General features: G+C 37.9%; 1 protein-coding gene across 1 annotated transcript in view; it reads left to right on the top strand.

Annotated features, from left to right (window-relative positions):
• NAV3 (neuron navigator 3) overlaps positions 1-20,737 on the top strand; it is a gene marked incomplete at its 5' end in the record, with an annotated part of 183,941 nt that overhangs the window by 101,585 nt on the left and 61,619 nt on the right. Inside the window, 2 exons of the mRNA XM_009078194.1 lie at positions 15,467-15,605; positions 18,934-19,210. Of these exons, the coding sequence (XP_009076442.1) occupies positions 15,467-15,605; positions 18,934-19,210 (416 nt within the window). The remainder of the gene's footprint in view (positions 1-15,466; positions 15,606-18,933; positions 19,211-20,737) is intronic.

Raw genomic sequence — 20,737 nt, 5'->3', positions numbered from 1 at the left:
GGAAAGAGAAGTCATACCAAGGGAAGAGAAGGCCACACGCAGTGCTTCACTGCTGAATGTAGAGTACCCTATGGCCACTTGTCTTTCCAACAGTGTCCCCAATATCCAGTTTTAATGTGGTTATTTAAAATGAATCTTTAACTCATTTAACTATCACATTTCTAACAATCATCTGTATTTAATATCTCACAATCAGAACATTAGAATGGTGTTACTTGAATGTGGCATGAAGTTCACATGAATTTCTGCTAGATGCAATGGCAGTGTTAGAGGTGCCAATTGAAAATCAGAGATTTGAAGAAAGGATAAGAGAGCAAACATCTTTATTAAGGCAGTGAGTTAGCAAAAAGTGAAGCCAGGTCAGAGGTTCTCTGGCTGTTCTCTCTGGTGTATTCCTCCTTTGAAAAAAGTCACAAAAGGTAGCAAGATGACTGAAGAATTGCCTCTTTGATATTGCTGCTCCTTTGCCTTTGCAGTGACTGAAGCAATATAGTCAAGAAAAGGGAGTGTGATTTTGCGCTGCTGCAAGGGAAAATGGTAGTCTTCATTAATTTCTTAGCAATTTAATACTAACATAAAAGTTGCTTCTCTCATAGTTGGTCTTATCTATTATATTTTAGCACAATAATCTTGATTGTTACCCAGTATAAGGTAGCTATTCCTTTACTTCAATTTTAGTGCTTCAAAACCATTTCAGGACATTCATTATTTTTATTTATGCCAGTAATCCTGTACCTCTCCTGGGAATGGAAATTTTGGGAGATTACTTATAGAAATGAAGAATTTTTATATGGAAGAATGCTGTAGATAATATAAGCATTGGTTATTTGTAGAAAAGATATGATCAGTAGTAGTATATATTGTATGTCCTGGGGATTTTAAGAGGCAAGTTTATACCAGAGTTTCCAGCCTGCCATAACCTGTTCTCACTATTGCAATACCCTCTGTCCTTTATTTTCTGCTGCTTCTGGTAATTTTATGTGGTTTGTCAGACAGCAAAGATTATCTGAATTTAAGGTTAAATGAGAGAGAACAGGGCAATTTCAGGTAAAAAGTAAGGATACAAAGTACTTGAATAATGTAAAGACAACATAGTTTCTCTACCAGAACTGCATGGGAGGATTTTTGCTTCAGGCCCTGTGCTGCTGTCTGTAGTGCCCTTTGTCTGGCTGTATGTGTCTAGGGTAGAGACAATGCAGCAATTCAGTTCTCCAAACTCTCTGCTCCTTGCTAATGTCTAGAGCTTTGACCTTTGTAGGTGACATCCACCCTGTTTTAATGCAAGATTTGATCTTGGTGTCCCTCTCTGCTGCAGTTCATCCAGTCTCTTGCTGTCTGGTCTTTTGTTGCCTTTCTTGCATCCTATTTCTTTCTGCAACAAGAATGTTTCAATTCTCAGTTCTCCTAACAGGTTGTAAACAGGATTCTAGTCCCTTCTGTCCTATTTCCACCAGAACTACAGGCTTCATGCCTGTCCTTTACAGTATTTTTTGTCTTATTCATGTGTAAAAGCTGCACTGAATGGACACTGTGCATGTATTGGTTTTTATCTTGATACTTTCAGATTCACTTCCCCACTTTCATAGCTGGTCTGGGGTTGGGGCTTTTTGGGTGGTAAAAATAAACACCAAACTTACTTTTTGTATTACTAATGTTAATTAAAAATTTACACAGTTGCAAGGATAAATTGCACTTAAAATGTGTCTTGCTTGCAACCCCAATGTAGTCAGCATTTTGGAGAAATTGCTAATCTGGCTCTGAGATGAGGTGTCCTGTGCAGCAAGGTGAGCTGTCTGCAGGGGTCCCGCACCTGGTGCCCAGCAGATAACTGTCTCTCCAGCAAGATGCAGTGGGACTGGCATGTATGACCTAGCAGATAGATAAGGCATCTCAGTGCCAAAGTCTGCTTTGTTACTGTTTGTATTTGCTGCTACCTTTCCTCAAGCACATGTACATGGCTGTGGTGGGCTGGGGGGACCAACCAGAGGGCTTTTGTCACTGTCATTCACCCCTTCTTCTTTGGTCCTATCACAAAATTCTCTTTCTTCCCCTTAGTATTGGCCTCAGTGCACTCCCCAGATAACCTAGAATCCATGAGAAACAACCAGAACCATATTTCTTAAACTTTTAATAGATTCTGATGTGTTAGTGGGGCTAAAATCCACTCAGGCAGTTATTGATGTGCCTACAGGGAGATCAGGCATTGTTTTTCTCCTGCTGCAGGTGCTTAGACACTGAAATGGGTCCCTTTTTTAAAACCTGCCGTCCACACCACACTGAGAAGCTGTATCAAGAGTGTCTTCAATCCATGACCATCATTCTTCTCTTTCAGTCAATCTGGCAATAATAGTAATTTCAGCACTTTCATCCCCTGGAAAGAGAGAACTCATAGTGAGATACCTTAGTTCTGCCACCTTTTCAGCTGATAAGGGGGCTTTTAATGTAGTTTTTCTGAACTTTGAGCTAATAACAGCCAAGGGAACTATTCTGTTATCCAGAAGGGCAACTTTCTAAAAGTTTTGGATTCTTCTTTTTTTGAAGAAAATTGTTTACAAAACAGAAGGTTGCAATGCCTTCAGGAAACATCTCTCATTGTACTACGAAGAATAATAAAAAGTTCAGGATGCATAAAAATTAGTTATCATTTTTGGTTGCATGTCTTTAGAGATTTGATCAAAATTTTCTGTTCCTTTTTAAAGGAATGTCTCGTATTTTGGCTCTGGTTTTGCATTAAATTATGAGTGAAATTTCTTTTTAGCTTATCACAAGAGAATTTGAATATGTTTGATTTAAGAAGAAAGAAATTAGATATTAAAAGTTTTGTTTCCATTTTATGTTATCCTTTATTTTATTATATATACATTTTTTCATATGACTAGCATGCGGTATAATATTTCATTGAAAATGCTTCAGTTTAGAACAAGGTGGTTTTGTTCCCTATTAAGTAGAGTTTTCCACAATGATCTGAAATATCTAATAAAGCAAATTGGAATATCTGAAAGATAAGATACAAAAATAACATTTGTAGTGTTCTATTACACCTGTTTTCTCAGTGCAAGAAAGTTATTTCTGATTTTAATATGACTAGTAACCATGGCTACAATTTATATATATATTTATAAATTAGTTTCAAAGTTATTCTATTTTTTGAGCAAACTATTTATTTTAATATTGAAAGGTGTTTAATCTTCTATTACAAAAATTAGTATATTGCCAAATACCTTTTATTTGAAAATTTCCAACATATACATATATATATATCCACATAGCTCCATGACAGATTGCCCTGTCATAGTCCAGAAACCTGAACAATTTATCTGGCCTGCAACTTACTCCTGCAACCCTCTTTCCTCCAGACTCCTAAATTGGATAAGGATTAGGTTGAAACCTCAAGTAATAATTCCATAAGTGAGCTCCTTCTCTCACTGGCAAAATGATAAACACATGGCACAGGGACTTTTTAAGAGATTATGGGACCAACTGTCATAATTTAACCCCAGTCAGCAGCCAAACCCCATGCAGCCACTCACTCGCCCACCAGCAGGATCAGAAGGATAAAAGCTAGAAAACTCATGGGTTGAGATAAAGGCAGTTTAATAGGGAAAAGACAAGCTATGCATGCAAGCAAAGCAAAACAAGGATTTAACTTGCTGCTTCCCATGGGCAGCAGGTGTTCAGCCATCTCCAGGAGAGCAGGGCCCATCACACATAATCATTACTTGGGAAGACAAACATCATCACTCGAAACACACCACACCCCCTCTTCCTCCTTCTTCCTCCCACTTTATATAGTGAGCATGATGTTATATGCAATATCCCTTTGGTCAGTTAGAGTCACCTGTCCTGGCTCTGCCTCATCCCAACTTCACATGCACACACAGCTTCCTCTCCAGCATGACAGTACAAGAAACAGAAAAGGCCTTGGCTCTGTGTAAGCTCTGCTCAGCAAGGACAAAAACATCTCTATATTACTATCCCTATGTTCAGCACAAATCCAAAACACAGCCTCATAATAGCCACTGTGAAGAAAATTAACTCTACCCCAGCCAAAACCAGCACAACAACAAAGTCTGGGTATCACTGTCATACGGAGCAACAAATATATCTATATGTTTGGAAACTTCTGGTGATAGAATTGTTGACAGTTATGATCTCTGAGCACAGTTAAATTACTATGACTCAATGATTGCTGTTAATGACTACATGAAACACAACAACATAACATAATGTGCAAATGAATAGCATTTAGATTTGCTGCAAGAGCCTGGATAAAGAAGCAAAAGTCAGGATTAAAGATAATATTAAACCTGTCCAACAGAATTTATCTTCAACTAAGCAGTGTCAATCATCTAAATGCCAAAATGCAGAACAATAAAATCTTGAACATTTGAGGAAATGAAAAAAAAAAATCAAGTAAATGAATGGATGGCTAAACTTCAGCAAATAAGTTTGGTTCTGAAATCCATGTTATCTAAACTCAGCAGCCTGACCTTCATGGGCAAAAAGGCTAGAAGGAATTAAAAAACCCAGAAAATCTCCAAATATCAAACCTGAATAAAAATGTTCCATGAATCTATGTATAAAAAAAAGAGAGAGAGAATAAAGATATGCCTAAACTGCATTAAGCTTTTTTCCCCCTTCTTTTTATAAGCAATCTGATTTTAAGAATCATATATATCTGATGTATTTAATTCATATTGCACATTTCCTGTCAGAGATACTTATCCTTTGCCTGTCTTCATGTGGCTGTGTATTTGCATGAGAGCTATGAAATAGAATTTTTTGAGCTTTGTATTTTCTGCAAAGCTTTATTAAAATCAGCCAGCAGTTTTGCCCAGGCAGCAGTGATGAGCAAGACCCTGAAGGCCAGATGCACAGAGAGCATGAGCATTGAAGCCTTCGTGCCTTACTAAGCAATGCTAAATATCAGATCATGCAGAGGCAGGAGAAAGTCTCTTCCTACGTTCTCCTAAAGTAGTAACCTGAGTTACTCAGCAAAATCTGGGAAAGAAGCAAGAGATGTGTGAGACAATCCTGGCAAATAAAACCAGGAGAAGAAACAGCTTTTTGTTCTGCTTAACTTGTCCTTTGCCAGACAGGCAAGTGATGCTGACTACCAGCAAGTGATCCTATTAGGCTTCAGGTAATAGGCTTACCATGTTATCTGAAAATATTTGCATGGATCAAGCTCTCAAAGAGTTTCAAGGGTGAAGATTTTTACTAAGAAGTCCTTTAGGCTTTGGACTAATACCTTTTCCCATAGTTGCAACTTATTGCTAAACTCAACAAACCAGAACCTTGTCTTGAGACCTGCAGGGAAAAAATTGCTTTGTATGAGGCAGAAAACCCATTGCTTCCTGTCACTGCCCGGATTAAAATTATTACACAGTTTGAGAGGAACTGTGTTTCTGACAGTGCTCGTGTTCAGGGAGGCATCCTACTCCTGGGATGCTCTCCCTGCTCCTTGGATGGCAGTGCAAGGCTGCTGGCTCTGGGACCATGCTATGTCATGTTATGGTCAGGTTATCACGGAGTATTGCAATGGAGGATAGGAGGTGTCCCACACTATGTTGTTATTGCCAGCCTACAGTTATAAAAGGTGATTAAAAAGAACCCCAGTGAAATTACATATTAAATATAATCATTTTTGTTTATTGCCAATTTGCCAAGTCTCTCCAACCTAAGCAAAGGACAATGTAGGGTAACAAATGTCTCTTACAAGCCAAAACCAACTCTAAACTTTGCTTTAGCCCAATAGCAAAACAGTATAAAACTGCTGGGTTTAAGTCTCGCTATTTCATGGAGACTTATAGGATGAGTATCATGACCAGAAGGAAGAGAGATTTAGTTATCTTTCTGCTAACATAGTTATTTACACTTTTTTTCCTCAGATTGAGTTTAATCAGTTGCAAGCAGGAAGATTAAATCCCTGCTTCTGCAAATAAGCAAAAATGGACAAGTAGTTGTAGCATCAAATATTCTTACACACGAGAGACTGTGCACAGCAGAGGAGGTTACTGGTAAATCAGGACTTCGATATCAGGCAAATAATTACTGAGAATGCTTCTCTTCTGAGCAATTACCAGGAGGATCTGCTTGGTTTCTTAATAGACTGTAGAGGCAAGGTTGAGTAAAGGGGTTTGGTATTTCAATACCACCCTCCCCCCCAGCTGAAGCTCTTGACTGGCAGTTTGCAAAGGTGAATGGCAAACTCTGCATATCTCAGGGTGTTGAAGGTGCTGATTTCAATATGATTTTCCTTCAAATACAAATGTGGAGATATTTCTTTATGTTTGTGGGATCTCATTTCTCTTTTCACTTTTGGGGATGCAGATTGACTATATGCAAAGTGAAGAATGTATTTTTTACTTATTAAAGTGACAAGGTAACAAGGAGTAGGGTTTTATACTGCTTTTGTGTCTTCTAAAGAACTGCACAGACAGTTTGTATTTTGTTATTTATGTCCATTCTACTGATGTTAATTAACTTGTCTCAATCAGCATTTGAAAAATTTAAACATTTCTTGGATCCACTGTGTAAAAATCTTAACAAAGAGCAGCAGGAAGATAATTCCATCAAAAGATTTTCTCCCTTGGCTTGTTATGATGGAATTGAAAATCTTAACAAAGAGCAGCAGGAAGATAATTCCATTAAAAGATTTTCTCCCTTGGCTTTTTATGATGGAATTCCTTCCTTACATCTTGCTTCAGCCCATATATTACTATTTTCCATAGATGGCTTGAAATCTAATTAAAAATAGATTTTGTTTATCTGCCTCATAAAAACAAACCAAAATAAAACACAAAACCAAGAAAAACCACACACAAAGAGCAGCAGGAAGATAATTCCATTAAAAGATTTTCTCCCTTGGCTTTTTATGATGGAATTCCTTCCTTACATCTTGCTTCAGCCCATATATTACTATTTTCCATAGATGGCTTGAAATCTAATTAAAAATAGATTTTGTTTATCTGCCTCATAAAAACAAACCAAAATAAAACACAAAACCAAGAAAAACCACACACACACACACACACAAAAACCCCAAAAACCCCAAACCTGTACGTTCCAGAAATAAAATATCTTCCTAGCTGGATATGTATTGTCTTATTCAAGTAACACTTGTTTAAATTTCATTTTGCAAAGCTCCTTCTTCTGATTGTTGCTACATTCTGTTATGAATTTAGAGCTAGTTAATGACTTTGTACTGTTCCTATCATGTCAGATTAAGTGTTGTATTCAGAAATAATTTGAAATCAGAAGGGATTCTGGCAAATACTTATTCAGATCCCGAGGTGTGGGTACACAGGTTTTTCAAGGTATGTATGATTATCACAAGGAATTTAAATCTTCAATCAATCTTTTTTTTTCTGCAGGCTCTAAAACCAAATTATTAAATGTGTGGATGAATATGGAAACTCACTGACCTTGCAAAAATGCATTTTGCTTTAACTGTGCTCTTGGGCTAGCAGTAATTTCTGTAGTAGGATATAATTTTCTAATTGGATCTTCTTATAAAAATTTTTTCCGCCATGAAATAAAAAAACCTTCCAAAGTGATACTGCCTGAAAGCAGATGCAGAAATGCATTACGGTTCTTTTTAATTGTAAACAGTTTTCCTTAGAATACGCTGCATGGATCCATTTTGAAATGCACATGGCATGATTTTCTATCCATGACCTTAAAGTAATTCAGGATTAACATTTCAGCAGTTGCCTTGTTTAGGTATGACGGTCAATGCATTACATTTGCTCAGGAAAAGGTGATGAAGTATGAGTCTAACTGGCTATGCTTTCATTTAGCCAAGAGAATAGAACAGCTGTAATGAAATTTATAGCTCCTGCAAGTTTATGGTTTGATTCAGGGCCTGGGCGTTGGCTCTCAGTCTGTGGAATGAAGCAAAGTACTGATTGTATGATCTCTGTGCTGTCTTGAATCTGTCTGTGAAGGGTCAGTGTAGCTGTTTCATGAATAATGAGCAGCTGAGATGACAGTAGAAGATTTAAAAGGGATTAATTCATGCTGAACTGAACTTTGAAGCAGAATGTTTTCCAGTTGATATATTGGCATGTTAGTGAGGAGCTGCTCTAAGTAAAACTGTCCAATTATTTTCTTATCTTTTCTTCTTAATGAGCTAAGAGATCATTGCTGTTCTCAAAAGTCAATTAGAACAGTAGCTATAAAGTCTTTATGTTAGGCTGACTCCTGCCTTACTCTCCTGAAACATGACCTGAAATATGGGTGTCAGCTTGCCAGCAGCCTGGAATGCATGTTAATATTCACTTTACTGGTGTGCTATAAGGAAGCAACGTCTGCCTCCATGGAGTGTGTTGTAAAGGCTGATTTATGCATTGTGTTCCCTGTTTTATGGTTTTTATGTGTGTAGAACTAGCTTAAGCACTGACTGATGCTCAGTGAGTTCTATCTTCCACTTGCAGGGCTTAACTCGTATGAGTAGAGTAAGTAAATGTGTACGAAGTTCACACTTTCTACTGTAGGCATATAGTTCAAGTAACTTACCTTGCTGTTGTCTCTCCAGTCTTTCCTGCTTACCCTTGGGATGTACCTGCAATTGTCTGCTGACTACCTAGGGGATTAAATGCCAGCCTTTGATTTCCTACCTCACTGTTTAGCGTAGGCGCCTTGCACATCATTGTCTACACCTCAGGTAGTCATTCACTACACAGGTGGCTAAATCTAGGGATTTTGTATTTTTAGAGCAGTGTTGAGTCATTGAAATAATTACCCTTGGTGTAACTCGAGGTTGTCCCAGTCCTAGCCACTGCAGGAGACTGGAGTACTAGTGTCTTATTCGGTAAACATGGAAGGAGGCTACAGTAATCAAAGAAATTGCTGGTGTTTCTTGTACTTCTACAAAAGATTGTGTAGAGACATCCAGAGGCTCTGAGAGGGCTCTAAGATGCAGGAAGACCTGCATCATCTGTGGATTCATTGACATAAACAGCTGTGTGCAGCCAGAGAAAGGGATAACACCTCACTGCTCACTGTTGATCTGCTCTTAGTAGGGATTTGTAGATCCTCAAACACACATTCAGAAGTCAAGTTTCTGTTTAGCCCTGAGTATTACTCTCTTGTCATGAACTCAGTGTCTTATTTGTCCTCTAAGACCATTTCCCCCAGCAGCAGAAATATAGCTGGGCGCTGCTCTGCGTGTACCTGCTAAGGCAATGAATGATTTAGAAGCATTTAAAAGAGTTTTCACAATTTGAAAGCTCAGAGTTGCTGTAAAAAGCCACTAAAGGTTGTTTTGCTAACTGTGTTCAGATTCCTTGAATCCCAAATCTACACAGAAGTCTGTGGGGATATGCAAGTTTTGCTGGCATTAGCAAGAATGTGGCTAAGGATTTCTCATTCCTAAGCAAGACACACAAGAATGTGTGTCTACTGCTGTGATCTAAAGCCCTTCATGTGCAGTACAAAGCATGTGACTAATAAGGTGCTATTTCCATTCACTTGCAAACCTCCCTATATAGAACAGTATTAAACAAATGCTTTAAGAGGAAAGGTTTTGCTTTTGTTTTCTAGAGCTGTATTTTGAAAGCTTTAGTTCTGCTTCTGCTTGCAAAAATGGGTAATGAGCCAAATTAAAAAATGCCAGCAAATTGTCAAACTGTGTCAAGGGCTGGATGCATTGAAGGAACCATAATTTTCCAGTATCCTTGATAGCACGTTGATCAGAGTTTTGCTGCTTTCATATGTCTGATGATCTACTTCTGAAAAGCTTTTTCATTTGCATACTTAGGCCATTTTGGCTGGAGGTACTCTCAAAAATTAGTTAATGAAGTATGCCAATGTTAAAAAAAAATTCCAAGCATTGGCCCAGCTTATCAGTATGGTAGATTTCAGTGAGCTGGCAAGTTTAAAGGCTTGTAGGAAAATGCTAAAAATAGAAACAGAAGTAGTGGAAGAAACAATGATTGTGGCTGGGTGCTCTGTTGTGTCTTGTCTACAATTAGACTGCTTTGATTTTCTGAAAGAAGTACTTTGAAAGGACAGTATTTTAGGTATCCATGAAGCTAACACAGATTGTTAATACTACTTCCTCTTGTCACATACCTTCAGGATTCATTGCTCTCTTGATACAGTGAATTTTGTATTTTCAGACATGTAGAAAATGCAAAACATCTAGAAAAATGTTGCATATTTTATGGTCCTGATTATGTAGGCTATAATAAAATATTATCTGGCTTATTTAATTGCATCTTTGCCCTCAGGCTTTATTGCTTGCCTGCCTGCTGGGTGGAATAATGTCTTACTTAATATAACATATTCCTCATTTGGTTCATATACTTCAGTGTGTTAACTCAAATTTAGACTATTTTCAAGCAAAATACCCCAAATACTTGCAGAAATCAAACATAACACTCATGAGCACAGCTGAGTGCTATTTATCTTTCCATTTGAGGGAATACTTGTTGGAATGCATTTATAATCTTTGTTCAGCTGTACATACTGATGTTAAGCGCTGGGTATTTTGACTTCAGACACCTTGCTATTTCTAGAACAACTATGTGGTAGAGAAGTCAATGTGAGGATTATTGTGAGATCTTTTCAGTATTAGCACACACTAATGAAAGAGAAACAAAGAGTGATAATGGAGACTAACCTATCATGTAGATATCAAGTTGTGAATTCATCACCTTCATGGAGTATTTGATATGATCATGAAGTTGGAACTTTGCTTGAAGCATTTGGAGCAATTTATGGAGTACTGGGATGTGTGCAATATTCATAGCCACCTTCACCAATTAGGGACAGTGTGGAAGTCTTCTCCAACAGAAGTGTTGTCTTGCTTCAAAATGAGCAAGAACTGTTCAGATTTGAAGGATGTAGGCTACAATTAGGGGATGAGTTTTTAGCTAGTGCAAATAATCTCATTGGCACACCTAGAACATCAAGAAAAACACAGATCTGAGCAGAAAGAATGTTGGCAATGTTAACTGTGAAGAGTCTGGGCAAACTCAGAGAGCATGAGGTATGTTTCTGTATGAAGGCTGTAACACAGTGGCCATAAATCTAACCAGGGGATGGGAGGGAAGTGACCTCTTGGTACCTATCCTGTGGTTGGACACGCTTCTTCTAGTTCCTAAGGTGAAGGGGTTCCTATTGCTGTACAGCTTCCCTGCTCAGATTCAGCTCTGTGTGTGACTGAAGTGATGCAATAATCACAATTGCAAAGCTGATGAAGCAGAATGTTACTTATGCTGTGTGAAAAGAACTTAGTGAGGCTGTAAAAACACTCAGAATTAACAAAAAGGTGGCTTTTCTAACCTTAATTCAAACTTCTTGTACACTTAAATTTTTGGATAATCATGGCTCTAGTGTCCTTATATTATATAATGTGAAGATTGCGAGTGCTCATTTTTAAAGCAATTATTTCAGCATTTTGTGTATTTATCAAGTACAGCCCCTCATTTTATCATATGCTATTTGAACATTTTTTTCTAAAGAGAAAGGGACTCTTTTAAGATTCTTTTTAGTGTAATGTCTGAGTATCCACAGTTATCAGTCTTTTTCAAACTCATTTGTGCATGTATTGTGTCCATTTTACAGATGTAAAGCTGAGGTACAGCATTAATAAGGCCAAAAAAGAGCTGCTGTTTTGAGTTGATGGTATCCTAAATTTAAAGTTATCCATGCAGCAAACTATAAGTTCAAAGCACACATTTCCATGCATTATCTCTCTGCAAATCAAATGCTAAGATCTAAAGGAATTTAGAACGCTTTATTGGTGTCTGACTTACTAAAAACTGTTGGTTATAACAGTCACCTAATATCTTGCAGGTTGCAGGAAGTCTGGTACACAAGGGGGTTTAATCATGCTTCATATAGTCCCTTTTGTTTCAGAAGTCTTTGAGCATCTTTGACAAGGCAACACACAGCAGGCTGAGCTGAGCTGCTGGATAGGAAGGAGCCTGTGGCTAGGTAGCTGAAAAAAAATTTTCTGTCACGCATATGCAAGGAGTGATTTTGAAGAGATTTATGAATTTCCCAGGTTTGAGAGGATTTCTCTTAGAAATAGCAAAATACACATCCTTAATGTGAAGATTATGACTTGCTGAATTTCAAGGTTCTTCTCCAGATCCTCTTGATATCCAGGGGTTTCTCAAAGAAAAGGTTGCTAGAACTTGTCAAAACAAGGCACTTTTCTCTTAGCCTCAGTCTCCCAGATAACTGAACATCTTTTTAAAAAATCATCCTGAGGCTAACACCACACAAAACAAAACAAACAAACAAACAAACAAACAAAAAAAATTAAAATAGCAGGTTTTGCCAAAGTTTCAAGTGCTTAAAACATGGTTTTAAAAAGTGAAGTGGTGTCAGGCATTAATAAGCAGCAGTACTAACCTGACGTGTCATAGACTGTGTAGGATGCATGAAAAAGATAAAAGTAAATGAAAGATAAAATGAAAATGAAAGATTAATCTTATCCAGTATATTAAGTCTATATTAAGTCCCGTAGGAACAGTTTGACAGTGAATGTTGTTTAGATGAGTGGTAGGAGGAAGAAGAACAAAAATTATAGAAAGAATTTGCTGCAGACTCCCAATAATAGGTTTTCAGTCTCAAAGTGATGCACATATAATTTTACCAGACATTTTTGCCGTACATTGGCTAGTTTAAAGGATAAATTAATATGATCATAAGATTTTGTTTTCCAAATTATAAATAAGGCACCTTCATTATACAAAAATTCTATTAACTCATCTGTTAGTAACTATATTATCTAGACTTGGGGAAAGAAGTCTGAAAAGGTAGAAATAGTAAGTACTGAAAGATAAATTACCTGCATGAAAAAGTTAAAACAACTCTGGATAATGCACTAAAATAAGTACAAACAACAGTCTTACAAAGGTGGTTGATAGGGTCCATTCTGTTGGAGTTCTGCATTTTTACTACATCTTTTCAAAAGACTGGTGCAAAACATTGTGTCAAATAGAAATCAGTTTCTCTAATAGTCCTTAGAAATATGCCATAAAGAAAAAGGGTTTGGATATTCCTGGTTTTTACAGGCATACTGAATATTATCCCTCAAATTTAGAAAACATCTTGAGCACCTATCATAAGAGAAAAAGAGCCCAGGGAAATATAGTGATGAGTCTGGAAGGTCAGTAGCAGAGGTGCCAAAATAATCTTCTATATATCTTACCAGATGGCCATGAGTGTTCCCAGAACCCACTAATAATCCACTGATGAGTGGGCTGTGATGAGTGTGAAACATCACAGAGCAGCCATAATAGAAAGGAAACGTGATCATAGTCATTTTTGCCTGAAAACCTCAGTTGTAGAGAAAATGGTTATATTTTGTGATTCAGCTGAACTATTTCAGAATTTAGAAAATGTGAATCTTACAGAGAAAAATGAGCACAAAATGAAATACCAAAAACTAATATAGAACAGAAAAACAGACATGGAGAAACAGGATGAAATGTTAATCTTAATCCTCGAGATCTTATGTAGATTCAGAAAACTGATGGCCAAATATTAGTTGATATGCATGTCATACATTAAAAGTTCATTTTGGTTTTGGAAATACCCAGTATATCTCATTTGGGATCTGGCTTATGATTTTTTTTTAAAAAATATCTTTTCATGAGGGCTTATTATTTCTAAAACCTAATCACATTTAATATTATATATGTTTCTATCAGTCTTTGAGGTTCTCAGTCTTAACACTATTCTAAAGGTCTATTTCCATGTGGGACATAGCACTTTAATAATGGCTTTTTAGCTTCAATGAAGTTATGTGTCACATTAGACAGTGAAAAATACAGAAAGCATAAGTGACTAGTGCTTCAGAGATGGTTCTTAGATTAATGTGGACAGTCTATACTGTATGACATTATAATTTCATTATTAAATCACTTGTGTGTTATTATTACCTGGAAATGTAGCATAAGACATATTTATTGGTAGCCCTTGTACTCAATGGTGGAAAGTGCAGCACTGTAATAAACTCTTGCCCTCTGAAATATGTTTATCTTGTCACTGAGCTGGCTTACTAATGTGATTTTCTACCTTTTGCCAAAGGAAGGTAATGCTTGCTGCAGTTGCTATGATACAAGACAGCTTTCCGGTCGATCAGCACACATTTGTACCATTCAGTTCACTGTCACTGCTGCTATCTCCCAAAGCATCACATGTGAAACGAGGATTCACAGATATTTTCCTTGTTTGCTCTGAACAACTAGTAGCAATAGTACTGAGCTTTAATTTGGTCGTGGGATTGAATTTTATTTTTTTACAAAAAGCAGCTCATGACCTACATGCAAGGTTACTACAAAACTAGGATACTATGCACTTTTTCTTGGGTTTTGCACTTTACACAGGTATAAACAACTGGCTTTGTCTTTCTAGAAGTTACACGTCTAGAAGAGGCTTTATTGATCCTCTCCTTCCTAGGGGAGGAAAAGACATAGAGAGGCACCTTCAGTGGACAGTTTATGCCACAAATCTGAGACATTTTGAACCAGGTTGAATTACAACCTAGAGGAGCCTGCGTTTTATACTGGTTAGAGAGGACACATAGCTTATATGAAACACATAATTTTTATATAGCTGAAACTGTCAGAGATGAATCCCACTTCAAGTGATAAGGTGAATTTTTTTCAAACATTTGAAATAATTTGGAAATAATCCAAAACAAGATGAACAGGTAGAGATATAGCAAAACTGTGCTATATATGGCACTAAACTAAAATGTAACACGGTAGAGAAGCAGTTCTGTAAAGAAAGGTCTGAGAAACACAGATCAACCTCTCTTCCATGCAAAAGCAAAGGTTTTGTGAGAGTTGGTGATGACATTTCTGTAAAAGTAGTCTTTCTCTCACTTGTGTCCTCTGCCTCAATCTACCAAAAGAGCTGACAGCCTGTGTTTCTTGAGAGATGTGTAACATGTTCTCTGTCAACTCCAGTGACTGTATTGTCAGGGTTTCCTATTTTGATGACATTGCACCCACTAGACAAAGACTGAAGACAAAAAACCAAAACTTTTGGAAGTACTGGCTTCCTGCCGACAGTTGATTAGGCTGCAGAAGAGATACTCCTGTTATTTTTCTGTAGGCTGGAAATTCATCAGGTGTTCTCTAAGCTATTAATAATGTTTTGGCTAGCAATACCAGGTAGCTTTAATGGATTTCTCTGCCAGTGTAGTGAATATGATTGCAATGAGGCATGAAACAACCTGTTTTAACGACTTACATTTAGACCTGATGTTAATTTTTTTAAAGACACCTGGGGCTTTCATTAATTGAACAAGCAACCACTTGACAGAGAAAAATGAATTTAAGAGTCTGAAAAATAATATTCATTGTACATTAGGAAATATTAATGAAAACCTTCTGTTAAATCTCTCAAAGAATAAGTAATTTCAACTATTGATTTTGAGATGCTTTCTGCCGATTGACACATGGTATATAAGGTAGATGTTCTCCTTTCTCTGCAGCTGGGATGACAGCAGCTCAGTTAGTAGTGGTCTCAGTGATACTCTTGACAACCTCAGCACGGATGATTTGAATACCACCTCATCTGTCAGCTCTTATTCCAATATAACAGCCTCTTCAAGGAAGAACACTCATGCCCAGGTGAGTAGCTTTTAACTGTCGTTTGTTTTAACATCCCATGAACATGCAGGATAACAAAGGAAAAAGTTTAGTATCAATGCTTCTGAAACAAATGAAATATTGATATTTTACAAAATTCTCTATCACCCTTGCATGCAAGAAGCCCGTGTACCTCACTGACCCAGCCCTGACCTGTGGACTGGCATCTCAAATTCCCTGATCCTAGGGCACACATCACTGCTGAAGGTGCTGGCTGTGAAGACTCAGCTCTGCCTACCCTGGGGCAGGCCCCTTTGGTCCCAGTCCCAAGAAGTCCCCAGCCTGTGCTGCACCATAGCACAAAAAAAACCCACAATATGACTGGATCTGTGATGAATGGATTTCTACTCACTGCAGTCCTTTTAGGGTATCTCTTTCAACATATAGGACAATTTAAAATAAGATTTGTCTTTCATGAGCTGAAATATATCAGAGAAGAAATATATAGGCTGTACCATCCTTTTCCTGTTCTCTCCCAGGGGAGCCCACATATGGCAGAGCTTCTCTTCTCTCCATTTATGTCCAGTGATTAAAGTGTGCCCTGGACCCACAAACTGAAAATACATAGTGTCAAAATAGAGTTCTGAGTATCATACAGCCACAAAAAATATACATAATACCTAAGTGTGTGTGTGTGTGTGTGTGTTTTGTATACGTGTACATGTGTGTATCCGTAAAGCTCTTGTGCCAGGTATGCCAAGTCCCCTCAAAATCGCAAGTGATCAAAAAGACAACATAGACTGTTTGCAGGATTTGGCTCCTCCACAAAAAAAAACCCCAAACAATAACAACAATGCAAACAAACAAACAAACAAACAGAACAAAACAGAAAAAAACTCCCACCAAACACACAGGGAAAAGTTTGACCCAAGAGAAAAGTATTCTCTGCCATGTCATCTCCTGTTTACAAGCGAGGAGCTTCAAGACTGAACATTCAGCGTAGGGGAAGAGTGGTTGCCTCCAGTGATTTGATGTCAAATATTCAGGACACAAGTCTGACACTTACGATTCCATTTAGACTCCTTCAGGCAGCCAGTGTCTGCAAGTCAGAGACCTGTTTCAGAGACATACATTGTCGCAGACTTTGTCAGCAGGATAAAAACACGTATTTGTCGTTTCCCCCAGACAGTAGAGAGATAAAGTTACTTTTGGAATGAAAATTACTTTAATCTCCAGCAGGACCAATGTTGTATTCATGCAAAGATACATAAATGGCTGCATTCGTCAACCCTTACCATTGCCTTTCCCACTGCATCGGGGTCTTCGATGGTTGATAACTGGAGATCAGCATCTTCCCTTTCACAACAACAGTGGCTGACTAGTCCTGCCTTGCTTGTTCCACTGCATCATCATGAGGACTGGGAAATCTCAGGCTGACTATTTAACTCCTTGGGTTTTTTTCATTCAAATGATCTCATGTTCTAGCTGCTCTATAAACCTCTCTTCTATTTGCAAGTTCGTCAGTGACAGACAGAGATACAGCACAAGTTCAAATTTTACTTGCATTCCAGAGTTGCTTTATGCTACAAAGACTAGGAGCAGACCTTTATCAGGTCTCCCTTGATCAGGCACATAAACCAGAACTCACTGTACTCTATGCTAGCTGGCAATCTCAGTCAGAAACTGAGATGAACAGAATATGTAGGTATTTTGGCAGCTGTTCTCCAGGTGTAGGACATACCCATGCAACACAGAGATTCCTTCCTCCATCTTTTTAAGTGATCGGAGCAGTGAGAGCTGGCTACAGCCTGAGACAGAAATTGCATATTTTGTTGTTGGTTTCTTATTAAAAGAAGATTAAACACCATAGTGGTGAAGAGAAACTTGTAGAAAGTATTATACTTGCCATTTCTCTGAAATTATGCAGTTTGCTTTTAAAATGTATAGCTATGTATTTACAACCATACATTTATCGGAGAAGTTCTGGGAACATGTTGTTGCGTGTTACACATGTTGTAATAATAACTATAATGAAAACTCTCTTCTGAGGGACCCTGCAATATTCGTGTACACATTTCCTTGGGCTTTTTTCCCATTAATACTTAATCAAAATCTTTGATAGCATCTCCAAAGCACATATGAAATTATGGAAATGCAGAGAGCTTTTGCGTTTTGTACACCTCAAACAACAAATATGTAAACAAGACCTGATTATTCTCTGGGTCATCTCACTGGTGCTAATCCTACTTGTGACAGCAGTGCCTAGCAAACAGCCACTGAGTGGTCTCTGTGGGGAAGGAGTTGTAACAGCACAGAATCATAAATATCCCTTCCCTGAATGTGATCAACTTTGCAGCCCCCCCTTCTGTTGATGATACCTGAGAGCAGCACCATGGTTTTGCTATTAAAGTGGGGCAGAGGCAAGCAGGAGGGAAGAGATGGTGATGTGCAAATAAGGCTTGAGGCTGAGGTCAGGAGACTGTGGGAAAATACAGGCTGAAGGGTTACACTGAACAGCCTGTCAGCACAAAGAACACCAGCCTTGTCAAACACAGGGGGTAGAGTCAGTCTGCAAAGTTTCTATTTACACCACTTTCACAGCTTCTACGTTGTCTGTCTTGTTGGGCTGCTCCTTGCAGCACTCCCTTATCAGCACACCTCAGGGAAAGCAGATGCCCCAGGGGTGTTAGGTCCTCACTGGTGCATCTTGCTCATGAGTCTGAGCTTCAGAGTGAGCGTGACCCCAGTTGGTTGCCTTCACACTGCTGGTGGGCAGTGCTTGCATATGCCTCTCTGCCATTCTTCTAGCTGATATAGCTAGAGTAAGTTTCTTGTTGGAAACAATTCACTTCAGTAGAGACAGACCAGTAGAAAAGACATCAGCTGTGGCGCTGATAATTTTGCTGAAGATGTTATCCCTGCTCACTGGTGGCACAACATACTCCATCCTGTTGGAGCAGTATTCCTAATTCGGTCAGGGGAATGCTTGGGTAGGAAAAGGCAAGAAACCAGACTGAGGTGATTTTAGTAGTATATTTAGGAAGTCCCTCATCCAACTTTTTAGTAAAACCTCTCAGCACAGTGATTAATTTCTGAAATTCAGAGGGAGTTGAGGAACAATAGGGTATCACCACCAATGATTGGGAGTAAATTGTTTCACTTCATTATAGTTTATCTATGAAGGAATGGGATGACATGGGTATGTCTTTATACTTTTTGAATCAGGATACTAATATTTTAGAAGGGAAGTTTCTGTGGCCCTTGCTGTAAATACATCAATATGCTTTTTCTCCTCCGCTCCTGTGATTTAAGAAATCAGCAAATACTGAAGATGCTGGGACTGACCATTTCTCATGCACATCTCTTGTAGCTGAAGACGGACTCAGAGAAGCGCTCAGTTACAGACAGTGAAACTTGGGGCAGCACTGAAGAACTGAAGAAACCAGAGGAAGACTTTGACAGCAGCGTAGACAGCAGTGGCAAGTGGAAAGGCCTTCCCTCGGGGCTGTCTGAAGAGTCAGAGAAGGGTGGGCAGAAAGCATCTCTCTCTGTATCACAGACCGGATCCTGGAGGAGAGGCATGACTGCACAAGTAGGAACAACTCAGTCCAGGCACAAAGCAGGAACAAGTGCACTCAAGACCCCAGGTAGGAAACTATTGTACTTCAGATTACAGTATTGAAAATCAAAACTTTATACTTAAAATTCATCCATACCTAATAAGAAATCTTTACTGGGCTAAAAATAGTTGATGGATGTTATGTATTTGTGACAGACATGAGGAACTGTAAGTATTTTGGTAGTTCTTCCCATAAACGACTGCAAGCCAAGACTGTAATAATATACTAACTTGTTCATATCTATAACAGTTAGTTTGCTACACTGCATGCTAATAATTTATTAATTGCACATGAATGCATCCATAATAAAGACTGTGATTGCATTTTGTTGTACTATCATTTGTGTATGTCAACTTCTATTAAGGAATTCTTAAAAGTATTTTTGGATTCATCTATGCCTTATCTTTAGTCTCTAGAAAATCTTATGTTTGATTAGTGAACATATGCATAGAAATGGCCAAAGATTAGAATTTGAGTTAGAAAGACTTAATATTCAAGTGAGGGTATTCGGAATAATATTTTAAGTTATTTCTGAACTAAAGCTGAATTGTCACATTCCAGATACTGTGGGTATGCCATAGACCACTGTTAAGAGAAAAAAAAATGTTTTAAAATGGGGATTTACATGCTTTATTCTGTGTTAGAGGCCTTCTTACATAATTTTGGAAAGGCTTTCAGAAAAGTAGGTGCTTCTGCCATCTGGTTTTGAAGAAAACCCCCAAAACTGGTAGAAGATGTAATTATTAAGACCGTATAATCTCAATCCATCATTTTACTAAGGAAATATGGATTGTTTTTAAGATGTTTTCTGGAGCGTTGTCACGTCCTGACAAAAGAGAGCATGAACATACTTCAACCCCCAGTTTTAAATGCAACTAACAAAGATCTCAGAATAAATTCAAGTCCTTTGTAAACTCCTTTTGTGGCATAGCAATTTGGAACTGATAAACATTGGTCAGTCTCTGGTCTATAAGATTTCTGAGGAGCATAGCCATGGTCAGTCACCATATGGATACAGAAATTACACCCCTGTAATAGCCATTAAAAAATGAAGATACTAAAAGGTTTACTGCATGCCTAGCTAAGTTTCCCAGATCTGCTTTTCTGAAGATGAGTAAGCAGCCACTGTGCAACACAAAACTGGTGCCTTAAATTTTAAAATATATACTAATAATCTGTATGTTCACCAGGTAGGAGTTTGGTCCATATCATGGCATGTGCATGTGTTTGTGTAGCATAATATGCACATTGGATGAAAACATGAGTGCGTTTAGTTCTGACTTGCAAGTGTTGCTCTTTATTACAGTCTAGTTTCTTAAGAGAAATTAGGTCACCTACCTCCAAAACTTCCATAATCACTTGAAGAGTATATTAAAATCTTTGTTTTGCAGTTATTCCTTATTAGGAGCACACAATAGATGCCTAAAGAGAAATTAGAAAAGAAATGGTGGGGTTTTATCTGTTTGCAAAATAGTAAGAATGTACTTTCTCTTAAGATAGAAGAGAACATCTTATTTAAACCTTTCTGAACACCAGAATAACAACGTTATGTAG

This window comes from Acanthisitta chloris, unplaced genomic scaffold (genome assembly GCF_000695815.1).
Source record: "Acanthisitta chloris isolate BGI_N310 unplaced genomic scaffold, ASM69581v1 scaffold8450, whole genome shotgun sequence".
NCBI lineage: Eukaryota > Metazoa > Chordata > Aves > Passeriformes > Acanthisittidae > Acanthisitta > Acanthisitta chloris.
The sequence above is the reverse complement of the archived record's forward strand: the minus strand, read 5'-3'. Positions and strand labels throughout refer to the sequence as shown.